The sequence below is a fragment of the Phyllobates terribilis genome, unplaced genomic scaffold (assembly GCF_046119375.1).
Source record: "Phyllobates terribilis strain yellow unplaced genomic scaffold, ASM4611937v1 Scaffold_13__5_contigs__length_258822181, whole genome shotgun sequence".
Lineage (NCBI taxonomy): Eukaryota > Metazoa > Chordata > Amphibia > Anura > Dendrobatidae > Phyllobates > Phyllobates terribilis.
The window spans coordinates 124,104,264-124,122,544 of NW_027362773.1; the positions used below are offsets into that span (position 1 = coordinate 124,104,264).

Sequence of the window (18,281 nt, forward strand, 5' to 3'; positions counted from 1 at the left end):
CGGGCCTTCTGTTGGTAACCCTTGACTCTGGGTTCCCTGACCCTACGCGTGGTCTGCCTTCCGGGTGGATATGGTGGGTGGCCGTGGCAGATGCTGCCCACGGCCTCCGGTCTCTGGCTGAGGTATGCTGTAGCCCCCACCAGTTTGGGATCCGGTACCCTGTTGCCAACTCTTCACCCTGTGGTTGTATTTGGGCTCTCAGAGTTCCTTCTTTCTCCCCCTCTGGGTCTTTCGTTCTCTCCTCTCTCACTCTGGGCCTGGGGCTGCTCTGCTCCTCTGCTTTCTTCCTCTGCAAAGACTCACAGACTGACTGACTGTGGCTGACTGACTGTGGCTGACTGACCCTGATCTTAGATGGTTCCCACCTTATATACTCCCTCTATGTGTGAGCTCAGGTGACCAGCACCCAATGAGCTCCTAGCACTACCCAGACTGCTCCCCCTATCTGCCCCTACACTACTGGGATAGTCCACCCCCCTCCCACTCCAGCCAAGGACAGACTCGGTCGTACCTGCACATTTCTAAGTGGGAGTACCGTTGGTCTGCCCTCCGGAAATGGGATGTGTGTAGTGCATGCAGCTGACTGAGCTCAGTTCCACACTCCATCCTTACCCGGGAGTGGAATACCACACCTCTGGCTTGAGGTGTAATACCCCTGTAGCAGCCGAATCCTCAGGGTGCTACATTCCCCCCTGGTAAATCACAGCACGTCCTCGGGCTGTAAGATATAAACAACACCAAAACATACAATTTTTGCATAAACAACATAATAAAACATCATATAAAACTTTTCATAAAAACTTTTCATTAGAAACATTCTTGTCTTCTGGTACCTCCGGTCACGGTGCAACTTGTGACCGGGTAAAGTGCGACAGTCTCTTGAAGAAAAATGGTTTTCCCTATAAAACCGGTAGGGGGCGCTTTAGGAAGCGCAACTATATACAAGGAAATATGGCCGCTCTCAGTCCTCGGCCAGGTATTAGGGAGGATTGACCGTTCTCAGTCCTCGGTCAGTGGGAATAGGGACACACGGGTTAACAGTTCAGTTCTCTGGTCCCAACGGGGACTATATTAGCAGCAACGGTTCACTGTGCCCCGACGGGCAACTATATACAGTCTCTACTCTGCCGTACTCAACGACGGCGTCCTCCTGCTCTTTCTTTGTGATTGGTTCCAGGTTCTGGTTCAGACCCATCCGGGTCCTCTTGCTCCTCCTCACACCGCAGCTCCTCCTCCGTCAGGCGATGCACATGGAGGGCGTAGGGTCCTTTGGCACACTTGTGCCGGGTGAAGGTGACCTCGTCCCCTAAATACAGGTCACGACCTCTGTGTCCCTCCGGTAGGTGGGACTCAACGTCTCTCCTGGTCACGAAGACGTCGCCTGGGGTGCGGTGATCCCTGATGAAACCCCACCCATGCTGCAGATTGAACTTTATCACAGTCCCGATGGTACAGGGACCATGCGCTGCACGGGGGTTTCTCCTGGTCCGGCTCTTCTGCTCCGCGCTCCTTATTTGGGCTTGTTGTTCCCGGACCCGCCTCTCTCTCCGCTCCCTCTCAAAGACCTCGAGCTGCTGGCGGCAGCACTCTGCACGCTCCGCTGCGGCTGCCCGGGTCTCCTGAGTGAACCCCATGAGGTCTTCTCCGGTGGGGTCCCACTCAAACTGCGCTTCTGCTAGCGGGGGCGAGATCCTCTTTACGGGCTTCGGAACCGGAATCAGGGGTTCGTCTAGGGGTCTCTCTTTCCGGAGTCGGGGATGGTGAAACTCCGGTGGCCATATGAAGGGCTGCCCATCCGGGCACGTATGTTGGGCGAACAGGTCTTCACCCAGGTGCGGCACTCTTGATGTTACGGGCGCTGTGATGGTAGCGGCGCCCGGGATGACCAGGCCTTGCGACCAGGCCTGGGGCACCTTGAAAGTAAAGGGCACCGTAAGAACGGCGGCGCCCTGTGTTACTTGGCCCTGCGACCAGGCCGGTGGCTCCGCGGAGGTAGGGGGCGCTGTTGGTATTGCGTCGCCCGGGGGTACTAGGCCTTGCGACCAGGCCGATGGTACTTCCTGCTTGGTCACGCTCGGGGTCGAGGCGTGTGACGTCACAGGGGTCGCGGCTCCCGTTTGAGGCCTAGTCTGCGGCGGTGACGTTGCTGCGACGGGCACGGCAGGGGATACTTCGGGCTCTGCGACGGCGAGCTGGGGCAGGTACGCGGTTTCCCGGTTTGGGGTAGAGACGTCCCCTTTACCTGCCTCCTTTCGTTCGGCTCCCTTCTCGGCGCCGTCTCCGGCCTTCAGTCCTCCTGCGCCATCCTCAGAGGCGGTCTGTCTCCTCGTCTCGGGTGGCGTGCTCCGCTGACGGGTTCTTGTCTGCTGGGCCATCTCTCGGCTCCATTCTGCTAACGTCTCTCGCTGCACCCGGGCCATCCTCCGTGCGAGGCCCTCCAGTGCAGTCTGTGCACACTCCCGATCTCGGGGGAGCTGTGCCAAGACCTCCACTAAGCCTAGTGGGGTCGTTGCTTCTAGCAGGCTCCTGACCAACGGGTCGGTGCTGCTCTGCTCTCCTCCTGTTGTCTCCAGCAGGCCTTCTGGAGTGGCGACCGGCAACAGGCTCCTGACCACTGGGTCGGTGCTGCCTGGAGTAGCGGCCCGCATCAGGCTCCTGACCTCTGGGTCGGTGCTGCCTGGCTCTCCCTCCATCTCCGGGTAGGCTCTCTCTGGACTCTGCTCCAGGCTTCTTGTCTCCGGGTGCGCTCTCTCCAGACTGCTCCAGGCGACACCCATCTTTGTTCTCTTGTTCTCAGTCCTCCCACTTCGAGGGCGGTCCCGGGGCCACTTGGTGATTGTCAGCTCCAGGGGCAGTTCTTTCACGCTGACAGACACCTCTAGCATCACAGTCTCTGTTGGTGGGGGCGGTTTCCGCTTTTGGCGCCATTCTTCGACCTGGCCCACGATGGGAGGTGGCCTCTTGCCACCCTCTGGCACGCCCATAATGGCGTCCGCTCCCCCAAGGCGGGAAATCTTCAGAAATGGCGGGAATAGTCTCCCAGTGGCGGGAAACTCTGCAGATGGCGGGAAAAAGCTGTTAATGGCGGACAACCGGCGGGAATCGATCTGTGATGGAGTCCGATGGCGGGGACCCTCCGGGACCGGCGGAAGACTTCTTTTTGAGGTAAACTTGTTCTTTTCTTCAGGCACGCAGTACCCGGGTGTTGCGGGCACGTGATCCTGCCGACTACGCCAAAGTTGACGCACCCCCTGGGCCATATTCTTTAGGGGAATACCCGGAGCCGGATCAGATGGGGGTTGTAGTCTCCGAGTGGCTGTGACCCGGTCCGTGCCCAGGGTGTCAAGCTCAGTGTGTGGCAGTCCTTACTGATGTTACTAAAGTTCTTTATGTCGACTACGCCACCCGTTGAATTGCGGTCACTACGGCCGCCGCTGCAGCAGGGTCCGCTGAGGCTGATGGTGTTGGTGCAGCTTAGGTAGTATAACCCCCAACGGGAAGGGTATAGCCTCAGGGGGTCAGGTGCAGAGGATGGAGGTTGTGGAAGTGCAGGGAAGATGGTAATGAGAGTCAGAGTCGGGTTGTGCAGTTCAGGGTTCTTTACTTACTGCAGATGTTCCGGTCACTCCGGCCTTGAGTGACCACCCGAGCCGCGCTGCGTCCACCAGGTCCTGGACTCGGCCAACCCCCAAGTAGTTCTGGAGCGTGGTTCTGAGCTCCCGTTCTGTCCTGTCCTCGTCTCTGGCCTTGCCCACCAGGGATCCACCTATGTCCGGCTCCCTCGGGCCTTCTGTTGGTAACCCTTGACTCTGGGTTCCCTGACCCTACGCGTGGTCTGCCTTCCGGGTGGATATGGTGGGTGGCCGTGGCAGATGCTGCCCACGGCCTCCGGTCTCTGGCTGAGGTATGCTGTAGCCCCCACCAGTTTGGGATCCGGTACCCTGTTGCCAACTCTTCACCCTGTGGTTGTATTTGGGCTCTCAGAGTTCCTTCTTTCTCCCCCTCTGGGTATTTCGTTCTCTCCTCTCTCACTCTGGGCCTGGGGCTGCTCTGCTCCTCTGCTTTCTTCCTCTGCAAAGACTCACAGACTGACTGACTGTGGCTGACTGACTGTGGCTGACTGACCCTGATCTTAGATGGTTCCCACCTTATATACTCCCTCTATGTGTGAGCTCAGGTGACCAGCACCCAATGAGCTCCTAGCACTACCCAGACTGCTCCCCCTATCTGCCCCTACACTACTGGGATGGTCCACCCCCCTCCCACTCCAGCCAAGGACAGACTCGGTCGTACCTGCACATTTCTAAGTGGGAGTACCGTTGGTCTGCCCTCCGGAAATGGGAAGTGTGTAGTGCATGCAGCTGACTGAGCTCAGTTCCACACTCCATCCTTACCCGGGAGTGGAATACCACACCTCTGGCTTGAGGTGTAATACCCCTGTAGCAGCCGAATCCTCAGGGTGCTACATCTCCACGGTCGGACTCCCACCGATCAGCAAGTTATCACCTATCCTTGTTTTCACTATTCAACCCCTTTTAAATTAGCTTCAAATACTGTGCCAGATTTACTATTCCTGTGTAACATTCAGACCATATAAACATAGATGAAGCATAAGAAGATGCGGAAATCTTTCATTGTGGTGCACACTGTTTAACATCTTTGGCGCAGGTTAGACTCTGTTTCCTATTTTATACCAGCTCTTGGGTCTAATGCCATGTTCACACATTCAGTATTTTACCTCAGCATTTGTAAGCCAAATGAATGAGTGGAACAATCAGAGGAAAAGTATAATAGAAACATGTCACCACTTCTGTATTTATCACCCACTCAAAAACTCACCAAATACTCAACGTGTGAACTTGGCCTTATACTTTAGACATAGACCTTGCACCTAAAAATTGGTGCAAGCCAGAAATAAATCTTGCCAAACTTGAGTCTTCTTTTATAGATACTAACAAGAATGCAAACATCTGTTCTTTTTTTGGCTCAAATTATTAATAAAAATGTCTACATTTATTTTAATCAGAATTTTAGTTCAACAGTAAAAGTAGATTTGAGACACGCTGACAATAGTAAATCTGCTCCAATGAATTCTCAATAAGAGTGAGTTGCAGAATGGGAATCGTATGGACAAGATGGTTGCGGTTTTTTTTTTTAAATTGTTCCCATTGAAGCCAAAATCCATGTGAACCATATGATCATGAGGGCAGTACAGTGCTGAAGAACCTCTCAGCCCAGCTTTTATATAGCACCACATTGTAGACTATATTAGTTCTAGACTTTCAATGATTCTTGGGTAGTAAACCACAGGAGAGCGGTATGGGATATAAATTAACGCCGTGCGGTTTTAATTTCAGTCCTATTGTTAAATGGACGCTGCGGTTTCCAGAGTTGATGCAGCATTATCCACAGCGGTGGCGGCCACAGTGATGTGGTGGTGGACAATGTCCCAGTCCGTTTTCAGCCCTGTGGAAACTGCATTGGCATAAGCGTCTGCAATGCCGGGGAATGTGACCACGCTGGAACTCCGGGACGCCCAGATCACATGACTGCGGGGGTGAAGGAGACTGATGTAAGCGAGCGAATTATTACAAACACTCTACAGCAGGAATAAAGCCTACTCTGACCTTGAAGTAGTATCTCAAAGGGAACACATTTCTTAACATATCACAAAATTAGCCCTATTTGCTCCAAAAGCCTTTATTGCACTGCTCCATCTCTTTTGCAGGTCATACAGCCAATGTTAAAGAAGCCCTCCTCCTCCCATCAAAGTTTTTATCCTCTTAATATATTGCAGTCATCATATTATACAGCACTGTGTTCTTACAATTGCTTATTTTGCCTTTCTACCCAGCTAATTCTTCTCTTATCTCTTTGACATCCCGTGGTTAAAAACTGACTAGCTGAATCCTTCTAAGTTCTATGTAGAAACAGGAGGTCAATTTTCTCTGCACAGGTCACAAGTTACTGCAAAAGTCCCTGACAGGGGGAGGAGGGAGCAACTGGGTGAGGAGGTGAAAAGGGGGATGATTCATGCAGGGAAAAGAGACTTCCTGTTTCTACATAGAGCAGAGAAAAGAGGAGAAATATCTGGGTAGAAAAGCAAAATGAGCAATTGTAAGTACACAGTGTTATGTAATATGATGATTGCAATTAGTGTTGAGCGATACCTTCCGATATCGGGAAATATCGTATCGGATTGGATCGGACAGATACCCAAAAAATATCGGATATCGCCGATTCCGATACCGGAAACCAATGCAAGTCAATGGGACACAAATATCGGAATGAAAATAAACCCTTTCTTTCCTTGTAGGTTAATTCTACATGAAGGAAAACAACTAAGAATAATGTAGAATGTATTACATGAAAAGCCGGCAATTCAGCAGCGGCATACACCGGTACCCGACAATTTAGAACAGAAAGAATAAAGCATCACACATAGATCAGATACATAGAAACATGTCAGTCACATATATAAGAAGTACAGTGACAGTATTGCTTACTGTACTTGTCATTTAGTGTTAAATGATTTATTAAAAAAAATAATAGTGTTTTCATGCACCGTCTCTTTAAAAAAGCCGGCCGGCAATTCAGCAGCGGTACCCGACAATTTATAACAGAAAGAATAGAGCATCACACATAGATTAGATAGATAGAAACATGTCAGTCACATATATAAGAAGTACAGTGATAGTGTTGCTTACTGTACTTGTCATTTAGTGTTAAAGGATTTATTAAAAAAAATAATAGTGTTTTCATGCACCGTCTCTTTAAAAAAGCCGGCCGGCAATTCAGCAGCAGTACCCGACAATTTACAACAGAAAGAATAGAGCATCACACATAGATTAGATAGATAAAAACATGTCAGTCACATATATAAGAAGTACAGTGACAGTGTTGCTTACTGTACTTGTCATTTAGTGTTAAAGGATTTATTAAAAAAAATAATAGTGTTTTCATGCACCGTCTCTTTAAAAAAGCCTGCCGGCAATTCAGCAGCGGTACCCGACAATTTCCAATAGAAAGAATAGAGCATCACACATAGATTAGATAGATAGAAACATGTCAGTCACATATATAATAAGCACAGTGTAGTGTTAAAATAAAGGATTCATTAAAAAAAATTGGCGTGGGGATCCCTGTAATTTTAGTCTCTAGCGGAGGTTAAGCAGATGGCTGGGGCAGATGCTTGAAGCCTGGGAAGGGGGTAATACCCACGGAGCTTCCCAGGCTACTAATATCAGCCCCCAGCTGAATACCTAGCCTTTACTAGCTATTAAAATGGGGGACCCCAAATAAAATGACGTGGGGTCCCCCCTATTTTAATAGCTGGCAAAGGCTAGGCAGACAGCTGGGGGCTGATATGAATAGCCCAGGAAGGGTGCCATGAATATTGGCCCCCTCACAGGCTAGAAACACCAGCCGTCAGCTGCCCGAGAAATGACGCATCCATAGGATGCGCCAATTCTGGCACTTAGCCTCGCTCTTCCCACTACCCTGTAGAGGTGGCAGTGGGGTAATATGGCTGGGGTTGATATTAGCTTATAATGCCAGCTGACATCAAGCCCAGGTTAGTAATGGAGAGGCGTCTATAAGACACTCCCATTACTAACCCCATAGTCAAAGTTAAAAAAACCCCACAAACACCCAGAATAAAGTCCTTTAATTGAAATAAAGACACAATTCTTTATTGTTCTAAATTAAACCATACTTACCATCACGCCCATTCCAGCTGAAGCCAACGATCTCCTGCAATAAAAGTAAAATAATAAAGCAACATCATCCTTACCTTTCCATGGTTCCCACGACAGCTTCTGCTCTGCTACATTCACATGACAGGCTGGACCGCAGCCGAAAGCTGCCATCCAGCCTGTCATCCCGCAGACACTGAGAAGCGCAGGCATGCTTGCGCTCATCAGTGTATCGCTGTGACGGCATAAAGATGAGCCGAGGTCATGTCCAATGAACTCAGCTCACCTCATGCACGTCACTGACAGCGTGGGAAAATTCTCCTGCGCATGCGGTGAGTGCAGGAGAATTTTCCCACGCTGTCAGTGACGTGCATGAGGTGAGCTCATGTCCAATGAACTCAGCTCGCCTCATGCACGTCACTGACAACGTGGGAAAATTCTCAGCACTCAGCGCTTGAGCAGGAGAATTCTCCCACGCTGGGAAGGCATTGAGATGACAGACTGGATGGCAGAGTTCAGCTGCGATCCAGCCTGTCATGTGAATGTAGCAGAGCAGAAGCTGTCGTGGGAACCATGGAAAGGTAAGGATGATGTTACTTTATTATTTTACTTTTATTGCAGGAGATCGTTGGCTTCAGCTGGAATGGGCGTGATCGTAAGTATGGTTTAATTTAGAACAATAAAGAATTGTGTCTTTATTTCAATTAAAGGACTTTATTCTGGGTGTTTGTGTTTTTTTTTAACTTTGACTATGGGGTTAGTAATGGGAGTGTCTTATAGATGCCTCTCCATTACTAACCTGGACTTGATGTCAGCTGGCATTATAAGCTAATATCAACCCCAGCCCTATTACCCCACTGCCACCGCTACAGGGCAGTGGGAAGAGCGAGGCTAAGTGCCAGAATTGGCGCATCCTATGGATGCACCATTTCTGGGGTGGCTGACGGCTGGTGTTTCTAGCCTGGGAGGGGGCCAATATTCATGGCACCCTTCCTGGGCTATTAATATCAGCCCCCAGCTGTCTGCTTAGCCTTTGCTAGCTATTAAAATAGGGGGGACCCCACGTCATTTTATTTGGGGTCCCCCATTTTAATAGCTAGTAAAGGCTAGGTATTCAGCTGGGGGCTGATATTAGTAGCCTGGGAAGCTCCGTGGGTATTACCCCCTTCCCAGGCTTCAAACATCTGCCCCAGCCATCTGCTTAACCTCCGCTAGAGACTAAAATTACGGGGAACCCCACGCCATTTTTTTTTTAATAAATCCTTTATTTTAACACTAAATGACAAGTACAGTAATCAACACTATCACTGTACTTATTATATATGTGACTGACATGTTTCTATCTATCTAATCTATGTGTGATGCTCTATTCTTTCTATTCTAAATTGTCGGTTACCGCTGCTGAATTGCCGGCAGGCTTTTTTAAAGAGACGGTGCATGAAAACATTATTATTTTTTTTAATAAATCCTTTAACACTAAATGACAAGTACAGTAAGCAACACTGTCACTGTACTTCTTATATATGTGACTGACATGTTTCTATCTATCTAATCTATGTGTGATGCTCTATTCTTTCTGTTGTAAATTGTCGGGTACCGGTGTATACCGCTGCTGAATTGCCGGTCGGCTTTTTTAAAGAGACGGTGCATGAAAACAGTATTATTTTTTTAAATAAATCCTTTAACACTAAATGACAAGTACAGTAAGCTGAGCGCTGCCATCCAGCTTGTCATCTTTCAGAGACACTGCAGAGCGCAGGCATTATGGGAACTTCCGATTCCGGTATTCGATATTCTAAAAGTATCGGAACTCAGTATCGGAACTCCGATACCGCGAATATCGATCAATACCCGATATTTCAGTATCGGAATGCTCAACACTAATTGCAATATATTAATAGGATGGGAGTAGTGATGAGCGAGTATGTTTTGTTAACCCTTTCGCCGAGCACCGAGTATTTATAGCGTGCTCGGTGATATGTTTGAATCACTCCCGTGTGCATGATTTGCGACTTTTTGACAGCTTTGATACATGTGAGGAATGTGTAAGAAATAGACATTCCTCACATGTATTAAAGCTGTCAAACAGTCGCAAATCATGTTCAGGGAGCGACGAAAACGTAACCCCCGAGCACGCTGTAAATACTCGGTGCTCGCCCGAGTATACTCGGCGAAAGGGTTAACAGAACATACTCGCTCATCACTAGATGGGAGGAGTGCCTCTTTAAACTTCACCTGCACAACTCAATGTGAGCACTAGAGGGCGTTCCATCAGTGGGTACAGTAAAAAAAAAAAAATCAATGCAACTTTTTGTGAAAGTGTAAAACTACATAGGTGATTTTATTTAGTAGCTCGATCACCCAGGTAAAATACTGGGTGGAATACGTACAATTTTGTAGCTTTTTTACTTGTTTTTTTTTTCCCCCTTCATTTGAATGGGTGGAAAAAAACTGAGAAAATTGACATGCTAAACATTTAAAAAAAAAAGCTTTAATGGGTTAAATCTGCAAGGAAAAAATAAGCAGCATGTACATGACATTTCAGGAATCTCATTCTCATCGCTGGTACTGTAAAACGCTGCATTTTTCCTTGGTAAAAATGCAATGTGTGAACAAGCCCCAACAGTGAGGGCAACTGGATTTCTTGATTAGTTTTCACATTGATTTCTAAGTTTAGTGTTTCTTTAATTTAGCATAGAGTAATAAAATATAGTACCTGTAATAAAGTTTATCTGGGAAGGCAAAATGATTGATGAAGGCTCGCTCCAGCAGCATTAGTTGGTCATTGATCATGCGAACTCTTAGTGGCCTAGATGGGAAGAAGGAAACATGGTTAAAGAGGTTGTCCATTACTTTTTGCATTGATGACCTATCCTTAGGATAGGTCATCAATGTCTGATCGGTTGGGGTCCGACACCCGGCACCCCCCCCCCCGATCAGCTGTTCTCAGTGTCGGTGGCTCTCGGCCGGAAGTGCTCACTTGCGCAGCTGGCCGTCTTCTGATAATGGCCGTGGTCGGGTACTGCTCATCCGCCTACTATTGATTTGAAATAGGAGGCGGATGTGCAGTACACTGCTGCGGCCACTATCAGAAGATGGAGCAGCTCCGCAATCGAGCAGTTGCGGCCGGGAGCCGCCGCCACTGAGAACAGCTGATCGGCGGGGATGCCGGGTGTCGGACCCCGGCCGATCAGACATAGGTCATCAATGAAAAAGTAGTGGATAACCTCTTTTAAAGAGCTGTCATTCCTGACCTTCATGCTGAATGTGAGGATACATTGTACAACTAACTTACGTTTCTTTCGTGTCTTTCAGCTCTGAAATTGTCTTGTTCAGCGCTTCCGAAAATGTCTTGTATCTTGCAACTGCAGTCTTCAACGGTGCTGAAACACAGATGGACTGCGTTATTACTGTCTCCGAATTTGTGTCCCCTTCCTCACCTGCACGACTTCTCTGCCCATTCCTGCACTCATACGCTGGATTACGAGGCAGAATTACTTTTAGGCCAAGCTAAATAACTGATGAGCCCTGTGGGAGCAGCCGTGGTGGCCACAGAACTTCTTCATGATTATAAAAATCGGTTATATTAACTTTTTCAAAATTGGACAAAAGGGGTTCAAGTCTGCAGCCACTGAATGTTACTGTAGACTTGTGGATCCTCATAGCGTACAGTGTGCGCTCTGTCAGGATTTACCGGGAGCTGGCCAGCACGTGACCACAAGTATGTGATTTATATACATGCTGTCACATGCCAACTAGACGTGACACGTCTAGTCTGAATGCGGCTGAAAGTATTCAAATTGCATCTTTGTGATCACATTACTGCCTGCTCCCGGCATCCGTGAATCCTGACAGTGTGCACTGTGCATACTGTGAGGATTCACAAGTCTGCAGTCACCTAGAGCCTGAACAACCCCTTTGAGGCCCTCTACATGGCTGCAGATGTGATGGGGAAAAAAGGATTGGGGAAATTGAATTTAAATTCTTCAGGGAAGAACATTGCCTTCTGTAGCTGTGATATGGCAGCTGCTGTATAGTGGCTTCCAGATGTTTTCCCTGTTTTATTCTGTATGAATCTATAGTGTCTATGGCCTCTGTATGCCCCTGTACAGACATACAGTGTGCATGAGGCCTATATGGGGGCGTTCAATGAATGGCTACAAGAGATGAAGGGCACAGATTAGTGGTTGGCACATTGTGGGGTTTAGTGGACATAATTGTTCCCTCACCTATTAATGGCACCTAAATAATAAATGGACCGGTTCTTTTATACATGGATATCATTTTTCACCCATTACCTAATTGGATTCCGTTGGCTATAAGCCCGGTGGAAAACTCCGTTTCAGCAGTGCTGTAGTAGTTTTCCAGCAGTTCTGCATAATCCAGTGGTCCGAGTGGAAGGATGAGACTGTCTGCAAGTCGCAGCAGAACATTACCCGCTGTGCGGGCCACGGTCTGATGGCTGGTGAATCCTAAAATCCAATATAGAAGATGTGAGTCTGACTTTAAGCTCAAGGACATGGTGGAGATAATGATCTACATAGTGCAGGGAAGGAAAAAAAGAAAGGAAAAAGCATCCCTTCTACCTGATTAGAATTAATCCCAGAAGAGAACACATAGATGAAAATTTTTTGTTTGAATGAATTCCTTTATTCCTCAGTTTTTTGCACCCCTTTGGTTATAAAACAACTTTACATTACTTTGGAATAATTAAAAAAATGCTCCTGTGTCTACAGTAGATATGGCTGTTACATACATTATAGCGCCCCCTACTGTTCTTTTGATTAGATTTGACTAGGACCATCTTATTTGCCCAGTTTTGTCATTTACACGTGCTCAGCAGCCAACTCCTAGATTCTCTTTTACTTGGACGGCAAAGATTGTGTAAGCCAGTTAATAAGAATCTAAAGCCGCTTCTCGCCAACACATTGGACGAATGTTCTAAAAGGGAATCAAATGAACAGCAGGTGGCGCCATAAGGCCCAGTTCACACTGCGTTTTGAGTTCCATATCTTTGTTCCGTTCTAGGAACAGAAACATGAGATTAATGCAGCAAACCGATCACAGAAAATTCCTATTAGTTGTAAAATCCAGCACGGTACACTTTTCATTTGGTTTAAGAAACGGACACCAGACTGACTCTATTAGGATAAGTTCACATTATGCATTTTTGCTGCATTTTTTTTTCTGCAGGCCAAAAGAAGCTGGTTTAAAAAAAGCTAATTTTGCTACGTTTTTGCTGCTTTTTTCGTGAGTTTTTGCTGCCATTTTTTTGGTCCGGATTATATAGCATGTGTCATTTGTCTGCAGTACATGTTTAATAAAGTTAATTTTATTCACCAAAAATGCAGGGTTGCTCTTTTGTGCAGCACTTTTTCACTTGTTGCTTTCTATGGTGAAAAAAACTTGCAAAAACGCTGAAAGAATTGACATGCTGCAGATTTAAAACATGCTGTAGTTTTCTATTTATGAAATCCCACAGCTTTTGCTGGTGCTATAAAAAGCAGCTTTTAATTTGCAGGAAAAAAAACACTGCAAAAACGCAACATGTGAACATAGCTTTATACTGTGCAACAGCAATATCTACACACAAGCTTTTCCCTTTTAAATACATCAAATTAATAACTTATTACATTTGGATCTGACACTAAATTTTACAAGGCTAAATATATATTATTACATAAATCTCTTAAATCTGATCTGACTGGTGTACTTACTTTGAAAATACATGTCAGAATTTCTGTACATGGCTCAAAGGACTCATAAAATGCTCATTTTAACCCCAAGTAGTAAAAGAATTTAAAAAAAAGATTATACATGGATCTGACATGGATTTTCAAACCAATTTCACCAGCCCCATCAAGTCGATAAAGATGTAATAATGTATGCAGCTTATGTTCTGAAATCTGGTGAGACACATCTAGCAGAATTTATTAATATTTAACTATGGGACTTTTATCCATATAGTATAATTCCAGCATAGGAAAATATGGAGTGTGCTGTGACATAGCAGACACGAGTTATAGTCACATTCACTTGGGACCAATTTATGAGCAACACAAAGTTGAAATGCCCATGTGAACGAGTTCTTATATTATAGCGATCGCTCTGTGCTGTGGCATGGAGATGTGACACCCCAGGGGTCTGGTTGCCACAGTGATAGAGATATTACGTCTGAGAGCAGGTGGGAGGTCCTTTGGTCAGGGATCCTGTGCATGCCACACCTCCTGCCCAGTCTTGGGAGGGGAAGGACTTCCCCTATATAAACCTGGGGCTGAGGCAGGGTAGGGGGTTCTGAGAGGAGAAGACAGGGAGCAGAGCTGCTCTATGGGCTCTGCTCCACAGGCAGGCCCTGTCCTGGGGCCTGAGCCTGGAGTCAAGGAGAGTAGAGACAAGAAAGAGCAGAAGCAATACTACTACGAGTCAGGGGCTGGCAGCTGCAGAGCTCGCCCTGACTGAGAAGCTTTCTTACCGGACCCGGCGTCCGAGGCTGTGGGGACTAACTCTTACCCAGCAGCAGAAGCCGACCGGCAGGGGATTTCAGGTCCTCAGGCCCAGAAACCCGAAGGCACGGTCACACGCGTGGGACCAGCACCGCCATCGTGGAGTGGAAGCCATTAGAAGGCCCCGAGTCACCGGCCATACGGGTGAGCACCACACGGTACACTCAGGGACGTGCGCTACTTATATCCGCTTCTAGCAAGGTAGCCAGAAGAGTACAGTCAGTTTGGGAGGCCTACAACTCCGCCTGGCCAGGGGAGATCCCATCTGCTCAAGGACTGACCAGGCCCCGTTCACTAGCAAGTACTCCGGGAGGGTCTATCGTTGTTACCAGTAAAGACCCTGAATTACACCGCACCGTCTCTGAGTGGTTCCTGCTACCCCCATCATCCACATCTGCTGCCCTGAGGCCATACCCCTCCCGTTGGGGGTTATACCATCTACGCTGCACCATCCATCCACCGGCCTCAGCGGACTGTCCTGCAGCGGCAGCTCCATAGCTGCATTCAACGGGTGGCGTAGTCGTCCTGCATCTACCGCTGTTACATCGCCGCTCAGTTTGACTCCCTGGGCACGGACCGGGTCACCGCCACGAGACTACGACCCTCAAGAGATCCGGCTCCGGGTAAGCTCCCGCGTGCGCAACGCAGCGCGACACAGGCCCAGGGGCGCGTCAGAGACAATGTGATACCTGGATCGATATGTTTATCTGTATAGTCAAACGTGTCAAACGCAGTGTGATACGCAGGGTAGATACGGGCGGAGGACTTGCTCTGTGGAGTGAAGAAAAGAGATATAACTACATCATATAGGAAGAACATAATTACTGGACTGCTAATAAGAATTTTAGCATTGTTATAATTGTATTTAGTACATATATAAAAAAGCAAAGATTGCACCTTAAAGGTGTTTTCTACCCCAGGGCAAATTTTCTGCAAGCACTGCACTTTTTCAGATGTCCATGTTTTTTTGCGCACCATGCGTCTGCAACAAAATCACGTAGACATGTGTTTCTGATTGGAGTCAAACACCAAAATTACCCATCAAGTCGATGGGTGATTGAAAATCGCAGACAGCACGAGTGGCATCAGTCTGCAGTCAGTGTGCTGTCCAAGATTAAAGGGGTTGTTGGTCTTAAGCTACAAGTCTGCAGTCACTCTATATGACTTCAGACTTATAAATCCTCACATCGCACTGTGAGCTGTGAGGATTTGCCGGGAGCGGCCAAGTATTCAATATGCATACTTCCGGCCACATTCCGACTAGACGAGTTTGGTCGTTCGTGCTCAATACTCTTGCAAGGCCACGAACGTCTAGTTGGCATAGGACCGCATGTATACAAATCACAAACTTGCCACTCCCGATACCAGAGAATTCTGAGAGTGCGCAATGCGCGCAATGTAAGGATTCACAAGCCCGCAGTCGCACAGCGATTGCAGACTTGTAGCTTAAGACCAGATATTCCCTTTCACATTGTAGCGGGTAGGAAAAGAAAATTTGCAATTTTTTTTTTGGCCATAACAGAAAATCACTGATGGTAAAAACTGACACTGACCAAACACTGATGAAAATCAATCCAGTTTTCTTACTTGCAAGAAAAAAAACTGACAATCTGAATAGGGCTAATGCTGACTGTAGATCTGGATGACAGCAAGAAAAGTAATTAAATGTTTTTCACATTCCTTTAAATAGGTTATTTATGCTTTTTTTTAACCTTGTGTTTATTTAACCAGTTTGATAGATCTTTTTCATCCGTTTAGCTCAGTTATGGTTCGCTCACATCTGCGTAGAAATATTGCTCCGATGTTCATCCTGAAAACTTGGCGAGTGTCATGCGTATGTGCGATTTTTTTTCCTCGCTTAGCATCCGTATAACATACATACGTAATCTGTTTTTAACATCATCTTTTACATGCTGTAATACTCTATATAACTTAAAGCTAGTTTCCAAAACTAACAAAGCAATCTCATATAAAGATATAGATAGATGATATAAAGATATTAGATAGATAATAACAAATATATAGCATGGATAGCATAGATAGATGTTCTGTAGATATATAATTTCACAAGCCCACTACATATAATAAACTTGCACCCTTTAGTGACTTTCATGTGAAGTTTATTATCCAGCTTTTTATGCTGGGTTAACTTAATAAATAAATGTAAAAAATAGCGGATTCCCAAGACTACGACGGATCTGCATGACTTTTTTTTAATAAATTGGGGTACCAGGGAAAATATGGGGGAGTCTTTATTCACACAAAGTATTTTTGTGTGTGTGTGTTTTTATTTTTGATTACTGGGTTAGTAAATTTTGACAAATCACAGCTGACATCAACCCCAACTAGCATTATCCAGATTGCCACCGCACCAGGGCAATTGGGAAGAGCCGGGCAAAGCACCAGAATTAGCACATCCAATGTGATTCTCCACTTCTGGATCGGGTGCAGGTTGGTATTTTTAGGCTGGGAAGGACCAATAACCATGGACCTTCCCAGCCTGATAATATAAGCCCCCAGCTGTCTGCTTTACCTTTGCTGGTTCTCAAAAATAGGGGAACCCAAAGTTGCTTTTTTAATTTATTTATTTATTAGGTTAGATTTTTAATCGGCCTTACCCTGTCATAGGTGTATGCGATGTCCATGCATGAGATGCCCAAATAATGAAGGAATGGAGCATAGTCACTGCCGGCACCGAGTGTGCCCAACCTGTATGGAAAATAGAGATGTTATAAAGAGTATATGAAAAGTGGAAACATATGGCAGTAGAAATAAAATAAAGATTATGTTCACACCAGTGTTTATAGTGCAGCCATTATAGATATGCCTGATGTAGCCATAAACCTACGTTACGGCCTAGTTACTAATTATTGAGTGTGACTTTCCCAAAATTACTAGCAATTCCTCTACAATGATAGCATCCATCACCCCATATATTATAAAAATAATTCACTTTATTAATGTAGAAATGCAATGCAGACAATGATAAAATAGACACATAACAGGTAAAAAAAAATGTGTACACATTAATGCTAGAAAGATTCACCAGGGGTGTCACCCCCTGAGGAAGCACTGTTGCTGTGGTTCAGGTATGATATAAGTCAGGCAGTAAGCATGTGTAGGGGTCTGCGTGAATTATCACATATGTGCCAAAAACTTGTAATAACTCCCAACATGTAAAAAAAAATGGTAGTATCAAAATATGGCCACTCTCAGATGAGTGTACTGTATTTCACACTCTGTATACAGAAATTGGTCTCCTGACCCAAACTATCAGCATCATAGGCATATATGTACTGTTAGATTGGGTCAGGAGGTCCGCGGCTGGTCCGTGCATTGCGGTATACAGAGCGTGAAATACAGTACACTTGTATGAAAGTGGCAACAAGGATGACCTCACCAGATAAGTAAGCCTAAAAGTAACCCTACAGGAGATAAATCATATAAGAAGACACCTGATTGCAGAATGGTGTTTACCCACCCCAACATGTGTTTCGCCGCTGCTTCCTCAGTGGTTGTCATCCTTGGTTAAATCTTGCTCATATCAATATGTGTACATTCAATTTTTTACCTGTTTATCATGTCTATTCTATTATTGTTTGTATTGAATTTATACATTAATTAAGCAAACTGGTTTTTTTTATATTTTATGGATTGTGGTATTCTCTTATTGAATGGGAATTGCATCAAATAGCTAAGGAAAACCTGATTTTAAAAAAAGCGGAAATGTGACTGAAGCTATAGAAGAGTGACTTACTGAGGTATCAGTTTCCCATGCAGTGAGCTGGTTCGATTAAAGTGACGAATCCAGTTGTCATAGACACTCAGGGAAGCACTGACTGGTGTTGCCACCTAGGGGGGTAATAGGAGGGAATGGTTAATACGCGGTTCTAAAAATGGACCAGTCATGGTTACTATTTCTTCTGGTCAAGAACTTGTATGAGATTTCAGAGAATCCCTATTAGATAAATTCCAGGGAGTAAAACTTGAAGGTCTATCTTTGGAAGGAGCCCTCAATGTTTAATCATTGGTGTCCGATTCCTAGGTTGATTTGATAATCCGCGGGATGTGGATGCAACACTCC

General features: G+C 46.2%; 1 protein-coding gene across 1 annotated transcript; it reads right to left on the reverse strand.

The window, feature by feature from the left end:
- Positions 1-5,036: 5,036 nt before the first annotated feature.
- LOC141174592 (aminopeptidase NAALADL1-like) lies at positions 5,037-18,060 on the reverse strand. Its single transcript, XM_073659533.1, has 7 exons — positions 17,955-18,060; positions 16,816-16,906; positions 14,887-14,968; positions 11,993-12,166; positions 10,990-11,077; positions 10,411-10,503; positions 5,037-5,549 (listed from the first exon to the last, which is right to left on the reverse strand). The coding sequence occupies exons 2-7, from the start codon at positions 16,840-16,842 to the stop codon at positions 5,366-5,368; spliced, it is 648 nt and encodes a 215-aa protein (XP_073515634.1). The 5' UTR covers positions 16,843-16,906; positions 17,955-18,060; the 3' UTR covers positions 5,037-5,365.
- Between the last annotated feature and the right edge of the window lie 221 nt (positions 18,061-18,281).

What these genes read in the sequence shown, in the direction of transcription:
- LOC141174592 (XM_073659533.1), bottom strand. Translation starts at nt 16,842, where the DNA reads ATGGACATCGCATACACCTATGACAGG. An exon ending in TCGCATACACCTATGACAGG is followed by an intron (nt 14,969 to 16,815) that starts GTAAGGCCGATT and finishes TTCACTCCACAG; the next exon opens with AGCAAGTCCTCCGCCCGTAT. An exon ending in AGCCAACGGAATCCAATTAG is followed by an intron (nt 11,078 to 11,992) that starts GTAATGGGTGAA and finishes TCTGTGTTTCAG; the next exon opens with CACCGTTGAAGACTGCAGTT.